At 37.2% G+C, this 23,314-nt stretch overlaps 3 protein-coding genes across 4 annotated transcripts; all 3 read right to left on the bottom strand.

Annotated features, from left to right (window-relative positions):
- Nucleotides 1-2,505: 2,505 nt before the first annotated feature.
- Nucleotides 2,506-3,563, bottom strand: LOC113706683 (flavonoid 3'-monooxygenase CYP75B137-like). The gene has a single exon (XM_027228621.2). The coding sequence runs from the start codon at nucleotides 3,530-3,532 to the stop codon at nucleotides 2,540-2,542; it is 993 nt and encodes a 330-aa protein (XP_027084422.2). The 5' UTR covers nucleotides 3,533-3,563; the 3' UTR covers nucleotides 2,506-2,539.
- Nucleotides 3,564-5,498: 1,935 nt separating this feature from the next.
- On the bottom strand, nucleotides 5,499-10,368 carry LOC113705376 (uncharacterized). Of its 2 annotated transcripts, XM_027227214.2 has the most exons (5): nucleotides 9,433-10,365; nucleotides 8,735-8,833; nucleotides 7,482-7,526; nucleotides 6,498-6,635; nucleotides 5,499-6,066 (listed from the first exon to the last, which is right to left on the bottom strand). In XM_027227214.2, exons 1-5 carry the CDS (start codon nucleotides 9,817-9,819, stop codon nucleotides 5,710-5,712), a joined length of 1,026 nt encoding a protein of 341 aa, XP_027083015.1. In that variant the 5' UTR covers nucleotides 9,820-10,365; the 3' UTR covers nucleotides 5,499-5,709. The 2 variants fall into 2 exon arrangements, with proteins under 2 accessions (XP_027083015.1, XP_027083018.1); XM_027227217.2 differs by lacking the exon at nucleotides 7,482-7,526 and having other exon boundaries at nucleotides 9,433-10,368.
- Nucleotides 10,369-11,467: 1,099 nt separating this feature from the next.
- Nucleotides 11,468-12,124, bottom strand: LOC113706168 (uncharacterized). The gene is made up of 2 exons (XM_027228060.1): nucleotides 11,827-12,124; nucleotides 11,468-11,604 (listed from the first exon to the last, which is right to left on the bottom strand). Exons 1-2 carry the CDS (start codon nucleotides 12,122-12,124, stop codon nucleotides 11,468-11,470), a joined length of 435 nt encoding a protein of 144 aa, XP_027083861.1.
- Between the last annotated feature and the right edge of the window lie 11,190 nt (nucleotides 12,125-23,314).

Here is a 23,314-nt window from a genome sequence, read left to right as displayed (position 1 = left end):
GTAGAGAGACTTGGAACAACAAGTACTTGGGAGGCTTTGTCCACATGTGCGGGGACCACGGATAAGAAGCATGAGTCATTTGGACTCTAGGAAAAGAAACGTACAAGACTTTGAATTTGGTGTGGGGACCACTAGAGATAGCATTAGACTTCCTTTTGGCTTTAAAAAGGGGGAAACGTACCGAGAACTTTTATCAATCAATCAATAGTTTTAGTTTAGAGCTTTTTAGCATAGTTTAGTTTTCTTTTCTTTCTTGGTTTTTTTTAGAGCTGGCAAAAAAGCCCAAAACCCAACAAACCCGCCCAACCCGCCCATTAATTTTAAAGGATGGGTTGGGTCAATTGGGTTATGGGTTTTGTTGGGTTGGGTAAGAACAACCCAACTTATTCATTGGGCGGATTGGGTTTTTTATTTGGGTACCCAATACCCAATTTGTTTAAAAGTAATTGAAAATAATAAATACAATATTCAATACACATATGCTCAACTATTTGTATTTGGACATGTGTTAATAATTCATTGATTAATTTGTATTCAAAATTCTCATATATATATATATATATATATATATATCTATATTTTCAATCAATTTTTTAAAATTTTATTTAAAAGAAAAAAGAAATTTAAAATAAAAACTCATGCTTATTTTATTTTTATAACAGTAGTTAAACATGTTCAACTTCTATAATAATTTATTATGCCAAATATAAATTGAGGAGCGAAGATTTCAATCGGATGATTGACGGTATTATTAAGCAGCGGCAGAAATTTCTTATGGAACATAAATTAGCTGAAAATTAAGAGCGAAGAAAGACGTTAGGAAAAGTTACAGATGTGCAATGTGAGTTGAGAAGTTTTCACTGATCTATTTTCACGAGCAGTAGAAAAGATGTTGGATGAAAAATATGGTCTGAGTTTATTTTCCTTATGAATATTCTAGTGACCATGGTTTCGGATGTACAGAGACAGTAGTATAGGTATAGCAGCTTGTTGTTACTTCTCTGTTTCTCTATAATTAGCAAGCATCTTTTATTGCACCAATAATGAGTATCTTTCTCCTTTCTTTTTAATTTATGCGAGACTTGTTCTTATTTTTATAGGTATGCTTTTATTTCCAAGTAAAAATAATTTATTACTTTTGAGTGTAATAATTGTAATTGTGATTATTCACATGTTAAATTCCCTATATAACATGTCTTATATATTAAGAGTAGATGCACGGCACAAATCAAAGTTTTTTAAGGGACACAAAAATTGATAGTGGATCAATGGAAGAGATTATTGAAAAGATTAAGGTGGTGTTTTGTGTGGGTTGGGGGGGCTATGCTCTTCGTTAAATGTATAATTTATTATCTAAAATTCACAATACAAGCAATATAAAATATTATTCTATTTATGATATGTTTCCAAGGAACTTAAGAAGTGAGTGTGTGTTTGTGTGTGTGAAAATACATTTATGCATGTGAAAATGTGTTTATATGTGTGAAAAAAATCTTTTTTGTGTGTTAGAATGTATGTGAAAAAGTTTATGTATTCAAAATGTATTAATTAATATGTTGGGTCATATTTGGGTAATGGGTTTGAGATAACCCAATATGACCCAACCCAAAATCAACCCAATCTAAAGTTGGGCGGATTGGGTATAACCCATTTAAGTGAAAACCCAATATTAACCCGCCCAAAACCCGCCCAACCCGCCCAATTGCTAGCTATAGTTTTTTTGATGGCCTGGACCTCAGTGGAATTACTTGAAGATTTTCTCATGAGGCGTGGCTAAGTTTGTCTAGTCAAGAACAACGGAGGATTTGGTTCTACTAAATTTGTGAGATCGAATTAGTTTTTATTTATTCCCATTATTCACTGGTATTTGTCTATCTTCTGCTTTATGTTCATATGGTTGTTTTATTATTCGATTATCCAGGGCTCGGATTCTAGATTAATTCAATAACCTGAAGCCAATTAGGGTAGTTAAATCCGTAATTGTTTAATTATTCTAAACTGGTGGCAACTGGCATGATTGGGGTTGTGTCAGGGAGATAGGCAGGCTAACTTAAAGAGACCCTCGTAGCGTGTTGATTGGTTAGAATTAGGCTCTTCTAATTATTCATGCAATTAGGGAATTGAACTTCTATGGTCGTACCTAGGGTTATTTCCTGATTAGAGAAATAGTCAACGGTCGTACCTTGGCTATCGACAAATTGAGGAAGAGTTGGTTGTTTATCGTGTGTATGACAACTATAACTAATTTATCAGATAGTAACTGGAATAATCCTTGCATCTGTGATCGAATTAAGTGAACCATCTCCGAAGTTGTCTCTTGGCTAGAGTTCGTCCATTATTATTTTTATTGTGATAATTAGTTATTTGAGTTGTAGTTATTTTATTTTAATTAATTTATTCCAAGTAATTTAGTTACTATCATTTTCAAAACCCCCCATATCTGGAACTTGAGAAGAAATTAAATTATCCCCAGTCCCTGTGGATTCGACCCTGCTTACCGCTATATACAGAATTTGTATTTTATTTAAGCAGGTATTTATTATTGCACAGGTTTGACGCCCGTCAAAATGGCAGATATTACCATGAGTAAAGCTTTAATGTGAGTCATTGTAAGAGGCGTCCTGGCATCTCCTTGACCTTTCAGCTGCAGCAAGAACTGCAAAAAGTCCTTGCTTTCGCTCCCATTATCATTGAGTCGCCTTTGCGCTATCATCTTCTCAAATATTGCATCAAACCTCTGAGCCAAAACCTTGCTCTTTTTCTGGATACCTTGCAGATCAAATCTAGCCAAACCAGGATAAAAATCTGACAGATTAGGCATTCCCAGAAATCCAGTGATCTCAGTAATCACTTTCCTGAACTCGGCTCCAACACCGGCCCTCTCATCTCCTTTCACTGTACCACCCCACAACATGTTAGTAATCACGTTTAACACACTCAGAAAAAGTTGCTCACCCACATTTACTTGTTTTCCAGCTTGGCTGTGAATGTACTTGATCATCTGTCGAAGTTCATTGCGCCTGAGGGCGTAAACGGTGTCTAAAGTAGCACAACTCAGCATTTCACGAACGCAAACCTTCCTCAGCATCCTCCACTCCGGTCCATATGGTGTCCAGACAATGTCTGAGCCACCGTAAGCGATTTCCCTGGCGGCCGCGGGCACATCCCGGTTGGCAAATGTGGTGTCTTGATCCTTTAGCACTTCCCTCACCAATCTGGTAGTGCTAATGACAATTCCTGCCTTTTTGCCAAGCCAAAAAGTCATGATTGGACCATAGGTTCTGGACAAGTTTGTGAAGTATGCGGGAAGTTCAGGATCAACGGACAAGAGATTTCCCACTAGAGGCAATGGTTTAGGTCCTGGTGGCAATGGTGGCTGTTTCTTGTTTGATTTCTTGGTAAACATTAATGCAAACCATATTAAGGTAAGCCCACAAATTGCAGAAGACAAAAATAGACGAGCGTGTTGATCATTTAGATTAGCAGAGATGCTAGCAGTATTGGAGAAGGTATTAACGAAAAATTGAAACATTATGGCTTAGGAAAGAAAGGAGTAGCTATTGTCAAAGAAAGAATTGTGTGTGATACTAAGATTAAATTGGGCTTCCTTATATAAGGTTTCTTGGAGCAAAAATACAAACACCCTGTTAGGGATCAGAACTAGAATTTTGATGAAGGGATCTTCTTTTAACCTGCAGCCCATAAGGCTGTTTGGCATCATTGTGAATTTTTAACCAGTTTTTTTTTATCAAACCAGGGCATTTTCTTCTTATAGTATGGACACAAAGAATCTTAATCATAAGCAGTAAGCACAAGCAAAATTTTATATATATATCCTTTTAAGTGCGCTGATTGTATATCAACCTGAGGGACAATTGTAATTGTGAAGTCCTATTAGGAATTGCTAGTCCTATTGGGAATGAGATTTTATGGAAAAAGGAAGTACATTAAATAATGCAATTAAAATTTCTTAATGCATAGATAGAGGTGGAGACAGGATGATGAGTAATGGAATCCAGGAGGCTATGAGCATAGGATGTGAAGAAAATATTCCATCTGACTTCTAAGCTTTCCCTAATTATATTTGGTATTTACTTAGGGAACAAATTGACATTTGTTCAGAGGTTGTAAATGAATCTTGAATTTGGTTGTGGACTATGGAACATGAATAGCAAAAATCATATTTTTATTCAATGTAATTTTCTCAAAGTGCTGCACTTCAATCATTTCAATATTGGTAAGTTAAATTTGTTATACAGTTGAGTTTTATTTATCACTCAGTCATTATTGAGATTTTTGAAACATTTATAAATGCAGGACACTAACATAATATTAATTCTTCCAATTAATAAATAATACAATACCTATTTTCTTACCAGCAAATTAGCACGATTGGAAGGGGGAAAAAATTAGTTGATAAGCAACATTTACACCATTAAACTACTTGGCTATTCTGCATATAATACAGTAAACTTGATAATCTCTCTATTAGTTAAATCTTTGATTGTCATTGACTTAACTTACATGATCATATCTCATTAATTACATGGCGATGTATTTAATAAGCAAAATTTAGATCAAATTATGGCGAGCAGCGCCTATGCATAGCATAGCCAGACTCCCCTAAGTTATTATATCAATACTACTATTGTACACCCCTTGTCTTGCACCATTTTACGTTCTTTCCGTAAAGGACTTGCAATTCTACATGGTGCAATTCTGTTTGGGATAATTTTTATAAACATCCCTTGAGGTTTTTGATAATTGCGGCTATCTTGCTCGATAGATTTGGTAGATAAGATAAGGTAGTTAAAGTAATTTTATTGATTCTTATCAGAATTCAGCATTCAGTTAGGATTCTTGTGCTGAAAAAAATACACATAAATTCAGCACTGCTTAACAAGTTTAGTAGATAGATTTTCATTCATCAAACATTCAAAATATCTGAATGCTTGAAAAAATTCAGTTTAAGCATTTTTTTTATATTATCAAATAGACCCTAAGTATGGGATCTGACAGTAGATTACCAGTCTAATGGGATAATTTCACAAACCACCCCGAGATTCCTAACTATTTCACTGGACTTCCTCTAGGTTTCTTGGCTATCTGTCACCAACAACACAGAGGATTAGTTCACGTAAACCTCTTATTGATCTGCATCTGCATCTGCATCTCATGAAATCATCCCTAGCGATACGAGTAACAACAAACGGAAAGACCATAATTGAAGTTAAATGTAGAATTCTTGAACCCTTTCCCACTGGACAGGAGCAGTCCCTCCTAACAATTGGAAATACTTATCAAGAAATTAACCGATCAATGAGACATGACTAGAATAACCACAGAACTTGATTCGCATCTGGCAGCAAGATGTAGTCCAACTTGTTATTGCATGATGTCAGAGTCAGACCCTCCATCAAACAAACCATCTGAAATTGTTACATGCGTGCGTCAAAGGTGCTCGAGCAACTTTTTTAATTAACTCATGCACCCTTGAGTCCGAAATGGCATAACCACAGCCAAAGTTTTCCAGAGTACTCATACTTGAGGCCTCAAAATGCCATGTTATACATCTTTTGTGTTCTGTAAACTGTATGCTAGATTGAGTATATAAAAAACGGTATACAAGTAAAAGAAACTGGAAATTTTGGAGACAAACCTATAATTTGATTTACAAAGTTGCCCGATAAAGCCAACAAAAGCCCTGTCCTACTTAGCGCTCTGGTTTAGGTCCTCTTGACTGTTCTTCATTCTTCGTATCAACAAAGATACAGGCTTCTCCAAGACTGCCACCTTAATATTGTTCCAGACATCAGATTTTGTGGGAAGCTGAGCAATTTTCTCAGCAATTTCCATGTCCTCGGGGAGTACATACCCAAATACAGTATAGGATTTTTTCCACTCCACATGGTTTGCTAGGCTTATAAAGAATTCAGGGCCAGAACCAACCCATGCCACAGATCCCCGTCTTACTGTTGGACAGAATTCACCCGGCAGCTTCTCAAAAGCCGTTCCTTGGGCATTAAGAGTTCCTTGAATCAGTGCGAATGGAGGACCAAAGGAAGCCTGGAAAGTTAGAAAAGCATTCAGAAGCAGGGCAGAAACTTGAGTAGAAAATAATAGAAGATCACAAGATTCTTGTATACGATAAAATGATGAGATAAACAACCCATGTGCCTGCATGCGTTCATACGCAGAGTTATCATATAAAACACACACATATGCACACACTCAAATATATACATAAAATAATATTGATAAATTGCTCAAACAAGGGGAATATCAAAAAGGACATCGACATAACCAATTAAGTGTCCATTCATACAGATTCCCAAAGAGTGTCTTAGACTGATATATATACGCTGACAGCAACACATAAGCCTGAACCCTATTGGAAGAGACCATCAAGACTTAGTGCATTTGCACTCATAAGCGATAGAACATGAGAGGAGATGATGCAACTATCAAAAACAAATAAAAAAAATTGCGGCCCTTACATCTTTTATGTGGTTTCCATGTGAATCCCAAGACTGACCCCGAGTTTCAGCACGATAAAGCTCGCAGCCTGCACAGTGTTTCAACGATAACAACTCGAAGATGTAGAGAACTGAATGCGGTGAACATTCAGGCAAAAGCTGCAAGAAAGAATATTGTATTAAAGACAAAGAAAGGATAAGAAGTCAAAGAGGAAGTCTCACACTAGAAAAGGTTACAACATATTAACCATGTGCAGGAAGAAAATAGAAGAAAAATGATGATTGCGGCAGAAATTCAGTGAATATTACAGCAGTCTTATGGTTTTCTTAAGTCAGTGTTCCTAACACATGGTATCACAGTGCGGGATTTATAAAAATATGCCGGAACGGCTCCAGAAGCATAAGCTAGAATATGAGACACTTGCATGGAAGACTTGAGCAAATCTGAATTTTAGCATTAAAGAAGACCCATGGACGCCTTAAAAAACTCTAAGCAGGGGAATAAGACATAGAGAAAGATATCTGATTTAAACTATCATGGAATCCCAGGGAAAAAAGCTATATTAACATCTTAAGTTTTGTTTCAATACAATTCCAAAACAAAGAATTATAACAGCTCACATTACATTTTAACAAAACTACAGAACAAAGAAATGTAATTCTGAAAATTGCTTCTACAAACTGTCCACAGTTTCCATAAAATTCTTACACTGCAACACTCTGAAAAATCTCACCTACACTTTAAATGCTTTGCAAGAATTTCAATAAAAGTTCAAACCCCACTTCGGCTACAATTTTCAACCCTCAAATAAGTTTCTCAGCCACTGTGTGCATTCAGTACAACACAACGATCTACAGTACTATATGTAATAACTCATAATCTACAACGTAGTTTAAAACGTCTCCATGAAGCTGATTCTATATAAAATGAAAACCATTAGGACAGATGTGTGAGATCAGTAAACATAAAAAGCTTCCACTATAACCAAAAGCAAGCAAAATTACCTTTATGTGAAGAGTTCCATAATCAGTTTCCATGCCAATTATGCCCTACAGGAAACATGAATAAGCAAAAGCTTGCAGGAAGCACAATGTGCTTCACATCCAAAAATATTTTGAAAGAAACATTCCACCGATCCCCAAAGTAGACACAGAGAAACAAGTATATATGTTGCACAAAGATTTCGAAAAGAGATATGAAAATAAGATTTTGACTATATCAAATAATGAGATGAAGTCCTCTGTTGAATTCATGAAAGAAACAAGTGAAAAATTGTTCAAAATATGGGGAGATTGGTAGAAAAAAGTGTTAAAAATGGGATTGGATTTGAAAGCTGAATCCTCATTATAGTAGCAAAATTGCAGTTGCTGCAGTACTCCTACAATTGCTTGGCTTTTGGTTCTTTCAATACTATCTTTTCAATGATAAAGTCAATGAAGACTCCAAAATGCAGTTTCTATGTTCTACAATTAACTTAAAATGTTTAATAAAATACTACAGATACGTATATTTGAAAGGAAGATAAAAAAAATAATGGAAAAGTCCCTGCAGTGTTTTTCTAATTAATTGCCCATCCTTTTGAGCTTTAGTCGCTCCTGATAACTATTAAGTCAAGATGCAAGGACAACTACAGCTGCATGAAGATAGAAATATTGGATTAGTACAAAAAAGAAAAGGACAGGCAGGAAAGAAAGAAAATCACTAAAGGAAACCAAAAAAGCAAATGCCTTTCAATTCAAAGCTGAATTTCATGTTTAAACACACCACAATATAGGTACCACATAATTTTGTTGTGACTTTCTTTCCTTGTATACAATATCACAAATCAACATGAATAATTCAAGCTAGCCAGATGAAAGCCAAAGGGATTAAAATACAGTATCTGTAGCATATGGTAGAATAAGCAGCAACAGTTTTGTCCAACACATCCTCGTGCACCATTTTGGAAATAGAAAAACCAAACTCTCAAAAAAGATAGAGGCTTCAGCAAGATTGACTGCTGATCGTGATAGGAAACGAAAAGAAAACTTTAAGTGAGAAAATCATTTGAAGAAATATGTTTAAAAGATAGAACTCAGTCTACTAATTTTACCATTTATGCAACAGAACTGAAAATGCTGGTATGAATTGAAACTTGAGAGTAAAATATACAGGATAAGCTTACAAATAGAAAAATGTCATGACCAAATACCATATCACGTACTTGATCTATGAAATATAAAGATGTAGATAATTGTTAATAGACTGAATGACATACTTCTCCTTTTCCAAAAACAAGGCCAGAAGTCCACATCGTTTTGTCCCCCCTCTCATGTCGATCAGGGGCCAGAGTATCTTTCTGTTTCTTCAACCAGCACTACACCGACAAAATAAGATCCAGAACAATGTAAGTTAGCACAACACTCAAAATCAATTATCACATACCCATAGGTTTACCAAGCCATTAATCATACTACGCATACTCAAGTGTCAGATTTTTCATTTTATCTTCTTTCAAATGCTAACTGAAAGCATCTGAACTAAGATCAAACAATTCAGTCTCTTGTGACGGATAATCAATCTATATACATCATAAGACCACCGTTAATCATCAGCATTATGTAAATGATATAATAAAAGCGATTGCAATTCCTGAAAATAAAGACCAACTATTAAATTCATGTATTAACCAGCTAGGAAGGGGAATTACCATCTAGAAATAAGTGAAAACAAGAAACATAAAGAATGAAGTTTAAATCTCTGTCTCTCCTCTCATTCCAAAACATTAAGGGTTTACAAAGCTACAGATATCCCATAACCTACAATTCACGCATACTTCGAATATAAATGCGCAGCAACACATAGAAACCATTTATCAGTAAGCGGAGCTACCAAATTTTCCAAATTAATCCATTTCAACGAGCAACGACTGCAAATTTCATCAGCATCACATAATTATCTAGAATTCCAACATACCTCACCGAATTTTGATCCACACGCCTGTTTATTCCCACAAAAAACCCAAGAATCACACAAACAAGGCCCATCATTGCCAGTACACATTGCTTTGCAGGCCCTACAACACTCCCCAGCAGAATTGAACTTGAAATCCGTACCCCAATTCACGGCAGGCCCCCAGAGCTCCAGATTTGGGATCCCAGTACAACATTGACCGCTATCTTCACCATCAAGATTCCCACTTTGCACCTCCAAACTTGTCAAAGATTCAATTTCTGAAGTCTCAGCAGGTCTGAACACCGATGACGTGAACACGTAGACCACAGTACACGAGACCAGCCCCAGAAAAAGGAGGATCATGGAGCCCCATCTGTTGGGTTCCGAGTCAATTGGCTTCCGACCCATTTCAGATTGGGGAAAGATGAGAAAAACCCAGAAATGGCTTTGCCTGATTTGGTTTGGTTTGTGAGATTTGGTGACTTCCTATTTTTATTCTTTCTGGGTTTTGCCGGGGTGGGTGGAGGGATAGTTGACCTTAGAATCAGTTTAGCTGAGTTTGAAATTCAAGTCTTATATAGCACTGCAGCAAATTAGCAATTAGTATGACATGATGCTTAATGTCATAATCGTAGTAACGGAATCTTCAATTCTTTTGTGGTTGCCAACAACGAAACGATGCGTAATGTAAAAGTAGAGACTGATTATTGAAATGAAGTGGTAGTAAAATATTAGCCTGTTTTGAGAATTGAGATGGTCATGGAGGAAGCAGTTAGCTTGACAATTAAAGGTGGAAATTTCGGTAATGCAAGCTGTCTTTCTTTCCTATACCTTTGATGTTGGAGGCATTGGAGTGCGAATGAGGAAACCGGCTACAAAAAGGAGAAGAATTTCCATTTTCCAATGCTCAAGTCACTAGTACTGGTTTTCTAAAGAGAAAAATATGGAAAGTTCACTAATGACAATGGAAGGTTAATCTCCATCAAAGGGTCATCATGGAACTTTTGGACCAAATCTGGACCCGAATCTTAACGTGGGTCATTATGGCACTTCGTCCGTTCAGTAGTTTGGACCCAACAACGCCCTGTCCCTGTTTGCCAGCTTCCTTGATAGGACAAGAATATGCTCTTATATCCGCAAAGAAGGAAAAACTTGTAATTCTTGAATTACTCGTGCAAAACTTCATTCATGATGATTGTTCCAATTATTTGCACTCTATTTTTTTTGTTATTTGCAATTTCATCATTTGTTTTATCATATGGTCTAATAAATGAAAAATTATATGATTAAAATGATAGTGGAAGTGTGACTAATAAAAATTCGAGTGTAAATAATTAAAGTATTGAAAATAAACAAAATTTCAAAGAATGGATTTTTTTAAACAAGGTGTCCAATGGACACTTTTTAGCACACTTAAATTTCACTCGACCTATTATGTATATACACACTAATAATTATTAACCTCATTCATATTTATATTTTTTTAATTAATTTTACATTTTCAAAAATATAACATTTGAACTATATCTTATCTTATGGAGTTCGATACCTATTAGACAGACCCAAAAAAAATTAATTGGAGCTGTTATTACAATTTAAAAGTCTTTAATTGTCTAAATGTACCACAACTGTTTATTAAGTTTAACCGTGTTAATGACTGAATTCAACACTTAAATTTAATAGATTCAGATTTTAACATATTCAAACCGTTTGATAACCAAAAATTGAACAGCTAAATTAAATAATTGGCACTAAATTTTCTAGGCAAAATTTGCTCTCAAAATTAAGTAATAGCATATTCACTTATTACTAAATGTGATATGCACTCAAATGTATTAAATTTAATACTTAACAATTCAATAATTTAATAGATTTAGACTTCAGATTTCAAATTTCAATTTTATCAAACGGAACCTAATTTTAATATCAAGGATTTAAGGTTAGGAAAACTTGCGCTCTTTCCGAAACTTACATCGTCATAGGTTCCAATACAGTGCTATACGCACGTTAGTAGACGCTCGAGAACAATCAACTAAAGATTCAGCTTTTCATTTTATTAATTGCAAATCAGAAAAACAGAAATCATAAAACTGCATAGAACATTATCTCTAAGAGATTTAGGAACCATTTTTTGCTGGAGAATAAAAGTTCTCAACCAATCCAGGCTACTCCTCTTGTTAGGTATTACGAGACCTGAAAATATAAAAACAAACAAAAAAAATGTTTAAAGGAAAGCCTCTGCATGTAAGTAAATCAGATGCCTAGCAAAATCCATAATAAAGCCGCTAGATTAGCTCCCTAAATCGAAGATTTCTAGTTTCCAAGAAAGGGAATAGAAAAAATCTCAAAAAAATTCATCCATTGTTGTGAAAGAAAGTGGCTAAATAATTGAAAAAGCGATGCTATAAAACTTACTTCCACAGTGAAAGGGACGAAAAATATTTTTTCCACAGGCTTCAGCAAGCTTTATTGCTCTCTCAACATGAATTTGGGCAGCCACGTGAGGTGTGATATAAGGGCAGACACATTCAGGATGAGTGTTTCTAGTGGTCTCACAACACTTGGGTGAAGGAAAACGTCCATAGGCAACAGGCTTACAAGCTTTCATCCCAATTCCCCTCTCCTTCTTGCACTCTGCATCACAAATGGTTGTTCCACTACTTAAAAGCGCCAGAAATAACACAGACATCATGCCCAAACACTTGTTTCCCATCTTAACAGATTAGTAGCAATTAGCATCAATCTACTCTAGCAAATGTGAGCAGTATATTTTGGGAAGAAAAATGAACATGGAGGTTATTTAATTACCATTTGCCTTTGGTTGTTGAGGACATTGATGAGCATTTTTGTTTTTCACTTCTAATTATTCATTGACTTGAGGTTGCGGTTTGATGCCTGTAGCACTCGGCAAAAAAAATTTACGTCCAGAGTTTGACTAGAGTTTTGGAAGATTTTGTAGGGGTGAAGGCCAGAGGCACCTGTCACTCATGAGATTGATTTTTTTTTTTTTTGGGGCACTCGGCAAATGGAATTGTAACTTCTCCTAAGTTTAACCAATTTTTCCCATTTCTTTTTATTCGTTAATTTAGGTTGCATTTGGATCGAAGTATTTGATGAAGGATTTAAAATCCTATCAAATCCTTGTGATTGTTTACATTTATTTAGAAGATATTTGGATTTGTAAATTTATTGATTATTCTAATATTTAAAATATATTTTAATAATTGATGTATTACAAATTTGAATACCTATTAAGCATTTGAAACAAGTAGAGTGATTTGAATGGATTTTAAATAATTCATCAAATTCTTTGATTCAAACTATGGATTAATGAATTTGTTAGAACTAGGCTGCAAACGAGTCAAATTTTGAGCTTATTGAGCCTAACTCGTCTTGTTTATGTTTGGACTCGAGTACGACGAGCCAAGAAATTGGAGTTCAAACTCGACTAGACCAAGGAAAAGGTAGGGTCGAGCTCCATTTAACAAGGTTCGCAAGCTGAAACTCGATTTCTGGCTTGCTAGCAACTTGAGTTGTACTCGATTTTGTGGATTGCAAGCAACTCAAAATTGTATTTAGAAAATAGGAATTATTGTAAATTGTAATTCATAGAGGGACAATTATATAATTTCATATAAATTTGGGCTGATCGAACAGCTTGTCTAGCTATCGAGCTAGCGAAAATACCACTCAAACTTGACTGTCACGGATTTGGATCAATGGATGATGAATTTAGGGAATTTGTTGGGAAGAATGGGAAACTGGGAAAAGAGTAGAGTGAGAGAGAAGACTAGAGCGAGAGAGAGAGAGAGAGAGAGAGAGAGAACAGAAAGAGAAAGAAATGAAATCAATTCTGATAACTGTCCCTTGTTACAGGCTGTGGGTCCCATTTATTGTTAGAAAGCTAACTACCGTAACTAACTAAACAATTAACCAAAACGATGCCGTTTGGCTAAGCAATTGCCCTAAGCTCTTAAACGGTGCCGTTCCACCAATTAATTTCCCCAATCCCTTAAACGGTGCCGTTCCAATAATGTGTATTCATATCTGCTAGGCTGACAATCCCTTCCCCTTGCGAACTGACTTGTCCTCAAGTCTGCAAGAAAATTCTAGAAATTGGTGCTCGATGAAGGCTTTATCTTCCCAGGATGCTTCATCAAAACTGAGGTGATTCCATTTAATCAGGAGTTGTACCACAGGCTGTCCATCACGCAATATTGCTCTACTCTTTAGGATCATCTCTGGTTTAAGGGGGCACAGATCATGCTCGTCCCATTCTGGTAATGTTGTTGATAGTTGTTGGAGAGGACCTACCTTCTTCTTAAGTAAGGATACATGAAAGACCGGATGCACTGTGGCCCCTGCAGGAAGTTTCAGTCTATACGCTACCTGTCCAATCCTCTCTTCAACCTGGAAAAGACCATAGTACTTAGCAGAAAGCTTCAAGCACTTTCGTACAGATATAGACTGTTGCCTATAAGGTTGTAATTTTAAGAATACCCAGTCCCCTACTACAAATTCTCGCTCAGTCCTGTGTTTATCAGCAAAGTGTTTCATCCTATTTTGAGCCTTGGATAAGTGTTCCTTGATGCTAGCAGTGATTCTGGCCCTTTCCTGTAATGTCTGAGATGCAGCAGGTATCACTGAGTCCTGATATGGTCCTAAAGGAAGAGGTGTTGGTTTATAGCCAAACAGGGCTTCAAATGGGGAAAGTTCCAAGCTGGTGTGGTATGCAGAATTGTACCACCATTCTGCAGTGGGTATCCACTTGCTCCACTGGGATGGAAACTCACAAGTCATGCACCTCAGATAGGATTCTAGACACTGATTGAGTCTCTCACTTTGGCCATCTGTCTGAGGGTGGTAAGAAGAAGAATATTTGAGCTGAATTCCCATTAGCTTGAACAGTTCCTTCCAGAAATAACTAGTGAACACTCTATCCCTGTCAGTGATAATCGATTCTAGCAATCCATGCAACCAGAAAACATTATCCAAGAACACTTGTGCTACCTGCCTAGCTGAGAAAGGATGTGTCAATAGCAGAAAATGTCCAAATTTAGTGAACCTGTCTATTACAACCAGTATAGTATCATAGCCCTGAGACTTGGGAAGTTTCTCAATAAAGTCCATAGAAATGTGGGACCAAGCTTTTTGAGGGATTGGAATGGGCTGAAGTAGGCCAGGATATGGAAGATGTTCAAACTTGTTTCTTTGGCACACATCACACTCTCGTACATAGGCAATAACATCCTTCTTGAGCTCAGGCCAGTAAAACAAGGATTTAATCCTATACCAGCAACTCTTCTGTCCCGAGTGTCCCCCCATTGCAGAGTCATGTAGAGCTGAGATCAATTTGCTCCTGATGTCATTTCCTGTCCCTACGTACAGTTTTCCTTGGTATCTGAGTACTCCTTCTGTTAGTGTATAGGATGGTTGAGATGTAGAGTCTAACAGTAGTTGGGACATAATCTCTTGGCAGTGAGGGTCACCTTCATAACTCTGTATCAGTTCCTCCATCCATCCTGGTTTAACAGCAGATAGAGCCAAACAGAAATTAGTGTTGCTATCCACTGAGGCATCCGTCCCCTGTCTCCTTGAAAGTGCATCAGTAACCAGATTCTCAGCACCCTTTTTGTATTGAATTTCATAGTCCAATCCCAGTAATTTAGTCAGCCACTTGTGTTGTAGAGCAGTATTGAGTTTCTGGTCCAGCAGATACTTCAGAGACTAGTGATCTGTCCTGATGATGAAGTGATGTCCCACCAGATAATGCTTCCACTTAGTGACAGCCATTACTAGAGCAAGGAGTTCCTTCTCGTACACAGATAGTCCAAGGTTCTTAGGAGATAGTGCCTTGCTCAGAAATGCAATAGGATGGCCGTCTTGCATTAATACAGCCCCTAGACCTCCACCACTGGTATCAGTCTCAATGATGAAAGGCCTACTGAAATCTGGCAGTTTAAGAACTGATGCAGTGACCATTAGTTCTTTCAATTTCTCAAAAGAATTCTGAGCACCCCCATTCCATATGAAACTATCTTTCCTCAAGAATTCAGTCAAAGGCTTACATATTTGTCCATAATCTTGTATGAACCTCCTATAGTACCCTGTCAACCCCAAAAAACTCCTCAATTCCTTCACAGTCTGTGGTATAGGCCACTTCAAAATACAGTCAATCCTAGTTTGATCCATACTAACACCCTTCTCAGAAATAGTATGCCCCAAATAGCCTACTGTTTTCTGAGCAAAAGAGCACTTAGATCTTTTTGCATACAGTTGGTTCTGTCTCAGAGTATCAAGCACTATTTTCAGATGCTGAACATGTGATTCCAATGTAGGACTGTAGACCAATATATCATCAAAGAATACCAAAACGAATTTCCTCAAATATGGTTGAAATACCTGGTTCATCAGAGATTGAAAGGTGGCTGGTGCATTGGTAAGGCCAAATGGCATCACCAGGAACTCATAATGGCCACAATGAGTCTGAAATGTTGTCTTGTGAGTATCCTGAGTCTTGACTCGAATATGATGATAACCTGCTGTTAGATCCAGCTTTGATTTGAATACGGCTCCTGCTAACTCATCTAGTAGTTCTTCTACATTTGGTATTGGATATTTATCTTTAACAGTCATCTCATTCAATTTCTTATAGTCCACACAGAACCTCCAAGTGCCTTCTTTCTTTTTGACTAGCAGCACTGGCGATGCAAAGGGACTGGTGCTATGTATAACTATTCCATTCTCCAACATTTCTGTAACCTGTCTTTCTATTTCTCCTTTTTGCGAGTGAGGGTAACGGTATGGCTTGAGCTTGACTGGTTGAGAGCCTGGCTTCAGAGTAATGTCATGGTCAATGCTCCTTTTTGGAGGTAAGGAATCAGGTGTCTTGAAGACATCAGAATATTCACCTAGGATCTCCTCCACTTCTCTGGGTATGGCATGCTCATTTCCATCCTTATTTTGCTTCCATTCCATGGCTGCACACACTTGTCTCTTATACTCAATAAAATACCTCAAGTCCTTCCCTCTGATCAGGTCCAGATCACAGTTTTCAGCTTGCCCTTGTAGGTGCACTGTCTGTCCTTGATTGAACAGAGAAATCCTCAACTGATGGAAATCAAATGTGATCGGACTGAAGTGTACCATCCAATCCACTCCCAATATAATATCCCATCCTCCCAACTCCATGACTTTAAGATCAAACCTGAACTTGTACTGGTTGACTTCCCACATCACACTTGGACAGATTGCATTACTAGTGACACAGGTGCCATTTCCCATGATTACAGAAAAAGGATTTGAGACCATTTGGTACTTGATATCCATGCCAATGACTAATTCACTGTTGATATAGCTGTCTGAACTGCTAGTATCCACTAGGATCAGCACCTCTTCCCCATCCAGCTTCCCTGTCAGTGTGATGGTCTTTCTTTTTAAGGCCTCAGACAATGCATGAAGAGACATTTCCATCACTTGGCCAGGATTTCCAGTATGGTCATCTTGTTCCCCCAGTGCATCTTCGAGCATTATGTCCTCCTCTTCTTCACCAATCAGCAAGTTTAAGTGTCCTAACTTACATTGGTGACCAGGTCCATACTTGTCCCCGCACTTAAAGCACAATCCGTGGTTTCTCCTGTACTGAATTTCCTGAGGTGAAATCTTCTTAGGATCCTGATAGTCAGTTTGTGAGTTCCTGAATTTAGTGTTCCTGAAATTACCAGTTGAAGGTATCTTGTAAGTGTTGATGTTGGCGGCTGCAGGAGTAGTGCCTTTGGTCATTCCAAACTTGCTTTCTGCAGCATTTCCGTGGCCTCCTCTAGCTCCTCTGAATTGAGCTTTAATGTTGCGTTCTTGACATAGAGAGATCTCAAAGGCCTCCGACAGTGTCGCAGGCCGCAGCATCTTCACCATAGGCTTAATTTCCTCTTTCAGGCCACTAATGAAACTGGAGGTGAAGTAACTTTCATCAAGATTTTTGTTCTTAGCCAACATTAGTGGTTTTAATTCTTCAAACCTCTCCTGGTATTCTTCCACACTTCCCTCCTGTTGTAGTTTGTTGAATTCCTCAATTATGTCTTTATAGCCATTATCATTGAATCTTTTACACAGAATCTCCCCAAACTCTTCCCAGGTTAGCCTAGGCTTCTCAATCCTCACGCCTTGGAACCACCTGTCTGCCTTCCCATCAAGATACATCTCTACAATAGCTACTTTCTGCTCATTCGGAACTTGATAGTTAATGAAATACTTGTTACATTTTATCAGCCATTCTCTCGGATTCTCTCCTGAAAACAATTGTAAATCAATTTTTTGGGGATTTGGCACTTGAACTTTACCTTCTTGCCTGAAAGCTCTCGTAACTTCTGCTTCTGGATACAACCTGAACTGAGAAGGGGGGGTCGGTAACAGCGGTGGTGTTTGTTCTGTTCTTCCCCTGGCTTCTTCCTCCGGTAGTTTCTCCTTCGCACCCGTCACATTCAGCATTAGTGAGCTGAATTTTTGTTCTAAGAATGCTCCAAATTTCTGCTCTATTCCAGTTACCAAGCTTTCCATGCGCTTATTGCTTTCTTCCAGTTCTTGACGAATCTCTCCTCTGAGCTGCTGCTGCGAAGATTGCGAAGATTGAAGATTTTCCATGATTTCTTGTAGCTTAGCCTCCTGCTTCCGTACTTGTTCTTCCAAGGTCTTGAATCTGGTGCTTTCTGCCATGATTGTGTCCAAGGATTCTGCTAGCTCTGATGCCAATTTGTCACGGATTTGGATCAATGGATGATGAATTTAGGGAATTTGTTGGGAAGAATGGGAAACTGGGAAAAGAGTAGAGTGAGAGAGAAGACTAGAGCGAGAGAGAAAGAGAGAGAGAGAGAGAGAACAGAAAGAGAAAGAAATGAAATCAATACTGATAACTGTCCCTTGTTACAGGCTGTGGGTCCCATTTATTGTTAGAAAGCTAACTACCGTAACTAACTAAACAATTAACCAAAACGATGCCGTTCCAATAATGTGTATTCATATCTGCTAGGCTGACATTGACTCACATATGGCAACGATCTTCTCGAGACGATTTGCTCGCGTCAAGCTGCTCGATCGCGAGTGGCTTATGAGTAGTTTGAGTCGTATACAACTCTAGTCAGAATTTAGATATAGGATTCTCCGTGGTACTCAAAGAGCCATTGCGAGGCATGCATTTCCCTATGGTGTATTGGCCCCTTAAAATATCTTGAATTTGGTGAAGAACAATGGAAGGATAATATGGGAAAATGATTGAACTTTTTCTTGTAAATCGTCTAAAACTAAAATAAAGTCCTATATCAAATGTGTTCATCTTCATGAAATGAAGAAGGAGGGCTAGACCAGTAGCAATGGTCACCCCTTTTAATGAATATGTTTATATTCGACTCTCGTCTGTCCATTTCGATCTAGTGCACCTCCAATTGAATACCAAATAATCATGTCTAAGTGAAACATCAGTTCCATGTTTTTGGGTTCACTTTTGTTTCTCTGTGAACTTCAAACTAATTTACGGTTTTCCCCCTCAAATTCCAAATACAACTACAGGTTTCAAGACTTTGCCAAAAAATATACGGGAAAAAAAAGAAGAAGAAGAAGAATTAATAGTCTTCCAGAGAAGTTGACATGTTGAATTTTTTCATTTATGGACAGACATGGACGTAATAATTTCGCTGCTGAATTGATATTTTTGTGCATACAAACTTTAATTGTTGACTCAAAATTCAATAGAATTTACTATACTTAATAGAGAGGGCTACCACTATAAGCCTACAACTAAGGTAAGGACCGAATACAGCAGCAACACTTTATCAAGGTTTGACTGATGAAGCCACTGCATGCCCTAGTAATCTGGTGTGGTCTTCCTGCCACTCGTCAAAGATAACCAGCTTGATGACACTCAAATCTTGTAGAATTGTATTTGGTCATGGAGCCCTCCTCTATCAAAAGAAAATTCCATCTAGACTCACCCCCACAGATAAATGCATCGTGCACCAATATCTCTTTCGTTCAAGATATTATTTTCTAATTTACAAACAAGACAATCTGTTATATCTCCAAAGATAACCAAGACAATTGTTTTTGACGCAAATTGTTACAATGAGGAGAATTGGAGGAGGCACTTATGATAAAATTAAGATCTAACCTAGGAAGCTTTGAAGTGGTCGAGGACTATTATTTCTGAGAAAATTATAGTTTGATTTGTCCAGAGTATTGCTTATAGTCAGGTTTGATCTTAGACCAAGAGTAGCTCTTTTACAGGTAGTATATACTGAATTATCTTTTACAGTGTTTCTATGCAAAAGTTCACTCCTTACCAGATATAAATAAAAAAGAGCAAGTCTCCTTCTGATACAAAACAGGACCATATAAAACCATCTGGCCTCGGAGATTTACAGGGAAAAATCTGACTCAAAACCCTAACGACCTCAGCCTGAGTATATGGTTTAGTGAGTTCTTGGTTCATGCCATCTGTCACCTTACACCAAACTCTCTTCAACACCAGTTGAATATTCTCCTCCGAGGGGTCAGAGGAGGAAATTAATCTCCGAAAATGATCCATAATAATTCTTTCAATATCACCTAACGCCCCCATATCATAGCAGAAGCTTTGGAATGAAAATATCTTGTGTTGCGGCCCTAAACTAATGCTTTTTGCTACATTGGCTTCACATAATTTTGGATCCGGGGCCACTAGTTCAATTCAGTTCGTGTAGTTTTTGCAACACTTGGCGTAAATTCATATAGTTTTGGTATAATCACGAACCAATTCAATTGTATAAATTAAGAAAACCCAAGTTTTATGAGTTTAAACTAAACATTAATTGTAAAAATTACATAAATCGGTTTGAATTGGACAGAACTCAATTTGTTAGCCCGTTTCTCATAATTTTCTCTTCACCCAAAAGGTCATCTAACTCAGACTCCAATCTTCCAATTTTCCCCTTTACTTGATCCTTAAGAGCAGATTTCAGCAAATACTGAATTTTAGCTCTCAAACAATTAAAATATAATTAACTTGTCCTTGTAGTCCATAACAGAAAAAGAAAATCGGTGCTGTTACATGAATATGATAGGAATCCAAAATTCGCAACTTCTACACAATAGTGACACTTCTTTATTCAGTTACCAAAATCATACAAAGCTTAAGATGCCTTTCCGCGTAGATAACTATAGATCAAGTAAGGGAAAGACTGTGGAAATCACCATATAAATTACATATTTTGTATCGCATCTATTGTTTGGCACCACGTTAGGATACAATCTCTTATCATTTTATTATCAAAACAAAGCACACAAGTAGAAACTGTGATTGCACTTGTATTGTGTAAGCTGCCAGACTATCCAGTGGGCTCAGGGTGTGGTGATACCTGAAAATCAAAGAGTTAGAGAAAAGTGTTAGCTAGCTAACTCGCTTATCCTCTTCTTCTTTTACATAAGCCTGTTTGGCTAAATATAATAATAAGCAAGGACATGGATTTCGAATCACAAATCAAGCTCCTAAGCCATTTATACAAGTGTTGTCTTAGTGATAGTGCCAACTGCTACGAATACTACAAGAATCACTTCGAATGAATTTTTACCCCTCTTATAAAGGGGTTGAAATTTTGGTAAAAACAAAATTTATATATACGCTTTCTTTGATCTAAAAAGAAGAGAGTAAGAGGGTAATTAAAGGGACGTACTTCCACACTTGAAGTGACGAGGGACCCTCCTTCCGCAACCTTCAACAAGGCGAATAGCTCGATTGAGGTCGATAAGGGCAGCCAACTTGGGAGTGATAACAGGGCAAACACACTCAATATCAGTGACTCTAACACGCTCACAACAATCAGCTGAAGGAGGCTTTCCATACACAACAGGCTTGCAGGCATTAATCCCAAGCTTCCTTTCCAGCCTGCATTGTGCCTCACTTGGTGCTGCACTAGCCCTTTTCGCACTCAAACAAAGGAGGAGCAAGATCATGATGATGATGCTCACAAAACACGATCTAAATTCTCCCATTTCGGCCTCTCTCTTTTTTCTTCTCACCTACTCTTCAATTTAGACACCTAGCTATGACTGGTATTTATATACAGTAGAGCAGAGGCATCGAAATTGGAAGATAGCCTTGTTTGTTAACTGTTAAGTGCACTGCCGAATACTCTTTTGTCTCTTTTGGTTAATGTTGACTTTGATGATCCTAAGTAGCCAACTTCGCCCCCCTAGTGGGCACAATGGTCAACATTGATATGCATTTTTCCAGTACGGCCTTTGCAGTGCATGTTGCTGGTGCCATGCTCGGCATGCTGCACTATATGGGATTGTAGTGGATTTCGAGGACTTCAAGAAAGTAAAATATAGTGAGTTGAGCCTGTTTCACTGGACTTTCTTATGAAATTCGCTTTACAATGGACAAATAGACAAAATTTTGTGTCCCCTAAGAAAAATAGTATAGATGGTGAAGAATAACTTCTGCTACCGCATAACAAGGACAACAACATATTTGCGAAGACTTGTGGTTTACCAGGTAAAAGTCGAGATTGGACCCGTGAAGCCTGATGCAGATGCTGAGAAGTTTCATTTTCGTTTATTTTCATTGGTAAAATGATTTTGTCCATGGGCCATATCCCATATGAGACGTTTAATTTCTAGAATGTCACCCTGGGATGGCGTGCTTGAATAGAATACTCAATGGGTATATTGCAGTAGCTGGTCGGTGGTCGTCCATTTTTACTTGTCGCAGTAGTGATTGACTGGTTCGGTGAAAGACTACTTTCAAGGAAATCATTGTAGACAAATATTGTATATCCAAAAGTCTAACGATAGTATGGTTTGGATCGCAATTTTTAAAAGAAATTTTTTTACGTTTTTTATAAACATATTTTTTAATCAATTTTTTACTTTAAATGCATCAAGATATTACGTTTACATTTTTTTTATAAAAACTCTTTAAAAAAAACAGCAATTCAAGCAGGACATTCTAGGAGGACGACATAAAAAAATTGATACTTGAGTAATGTATGCTAATACAACAAAATTAATGTAAATTGTAAGTATACTGCATCATAATACTTGATTAATTTCCATTTTGGTTTGGTGGCACTCATTAAGAGTGGTTATACATGTTAGTTTTTTTGAGAAAGCATAGTTAACTTAGGAAAATATCTAAATATAGAGGACATAATAATTATAATTATGTGTATTCACATAAGTTAAGTGTAATTTAGGTATGCTAACGAGTGCAATCATTTCTATTTAGCAAGCTCCAGGGGCTGTTACTCAAATAACTTTGCATTTGGACCTTGCAAGTTGTAGTATAATGACTTTAAGACCCCACAAATGTCAATTACCTTAATTTGCATGCTTGTTAAATGAGATAAATACTTCTCCTTATTGCCTGTCCTCATTTTGTTTACTTTTAACTGTAGGTGGATTTGAGCATTACTAAGAAATAGTAAAGATACGTGTTTAAAGCTAAGAGCAATTTAGTTGGAGGTTTAAAATCTATAAACTAATTTAACATTTTGTTAAGTAAGGTATTGCTACGAGCTAATACAAAAGGCTTGTGTCTTTTGATACACTAATTATAATTTATAAGACAAGAACGCATTGCTTTTCTAGTTTTCCTTTTCTTTTTTCAGGTAAACTTTATTTTACTGCTTGTAGCAGAAATAGAGCTTAAAATGATAAAATGCCAATACAAGGCAGGGCCATACAAGCAAACACTACAACTCTTCAATGCTAGACACAGAAGCATTGATCGATCAACTGAACAGAGTAAAGAAATCAATGCTCGGCTTTATTCAACTACTGTCTTAATAAAATGCTTCTGGAATATGTAGCAGATTCTCGTGGAGTCAGCAGTACAAGAGAGAGAGAGAGAGAGAGAGGTGGTCCTCTTCATGCT

Source organism: Coffea arabica, chromosome 8e (genome assembly GCF_036785885.1).
Source record: "Coffea arabica cultivar ET-39 chromosome 8e, Coffea Arabica ET-39 HiFi, whole genome shotgun sequence".
NCBI lineage: Eukaryota > Viridiplantae > Streptophyta > Magnoliopsida > Gentianales > Rubiaceae > Coffea > Coffea arabica.
The sequence above is the reverse complement of the archived record's forward strand: the minus strand, read 5'-3'. Positions and strand labels throughout refer to the sequence as shown.

Excerpts from the sequence above, each read along its gene's own strand:
- LOC113706683 (XM_027228621.2), bottom strand. The coding sequence starts at position 3,532 with ATGTTTCAATTTTTCGTTAATACCTTCTCCAATACTGCTAGCATCTCT.
- LOC113705376 (XM_027227214.2), bottom strand. The coding sequence starts at position 9,819 with ATGGGTCGGAAGCCAATTGACTCGGAACCCAACAGATGGGGCTCCATG. Across the intron at positions 8,834-9,432 it reads GTGGATCAAAATTCGGTGAG|TGCTGGTTGAAGAAACAGAA; the intron begins GTATGTTGGAAT and ends TTGTCGGTGTAG. Across the intron at positions 6,636-7,481 it reads ATGGAACTCTTCACATAAAG|CTTTTGCCTGAATGTTCACC; the intron begins GTAATTTTGCTT and ends TCTTTCTTGCAG.
- LOC113706168 (XM_027228060.1), bottom strand. The coding sequence starts at position 12,124 with ATGGGAAACAAGTGTTTGGGCATGATGTCTGTGTTATTTCTGGCGCTT. Across the intron at positions 11,605-11,826 it reads TCGTCCCTTTCACTGTGGAA|GTCTCGTAATACCTAACAAG; the intron begins GTAAGTTTTATA and ends TTATATTTTCAG.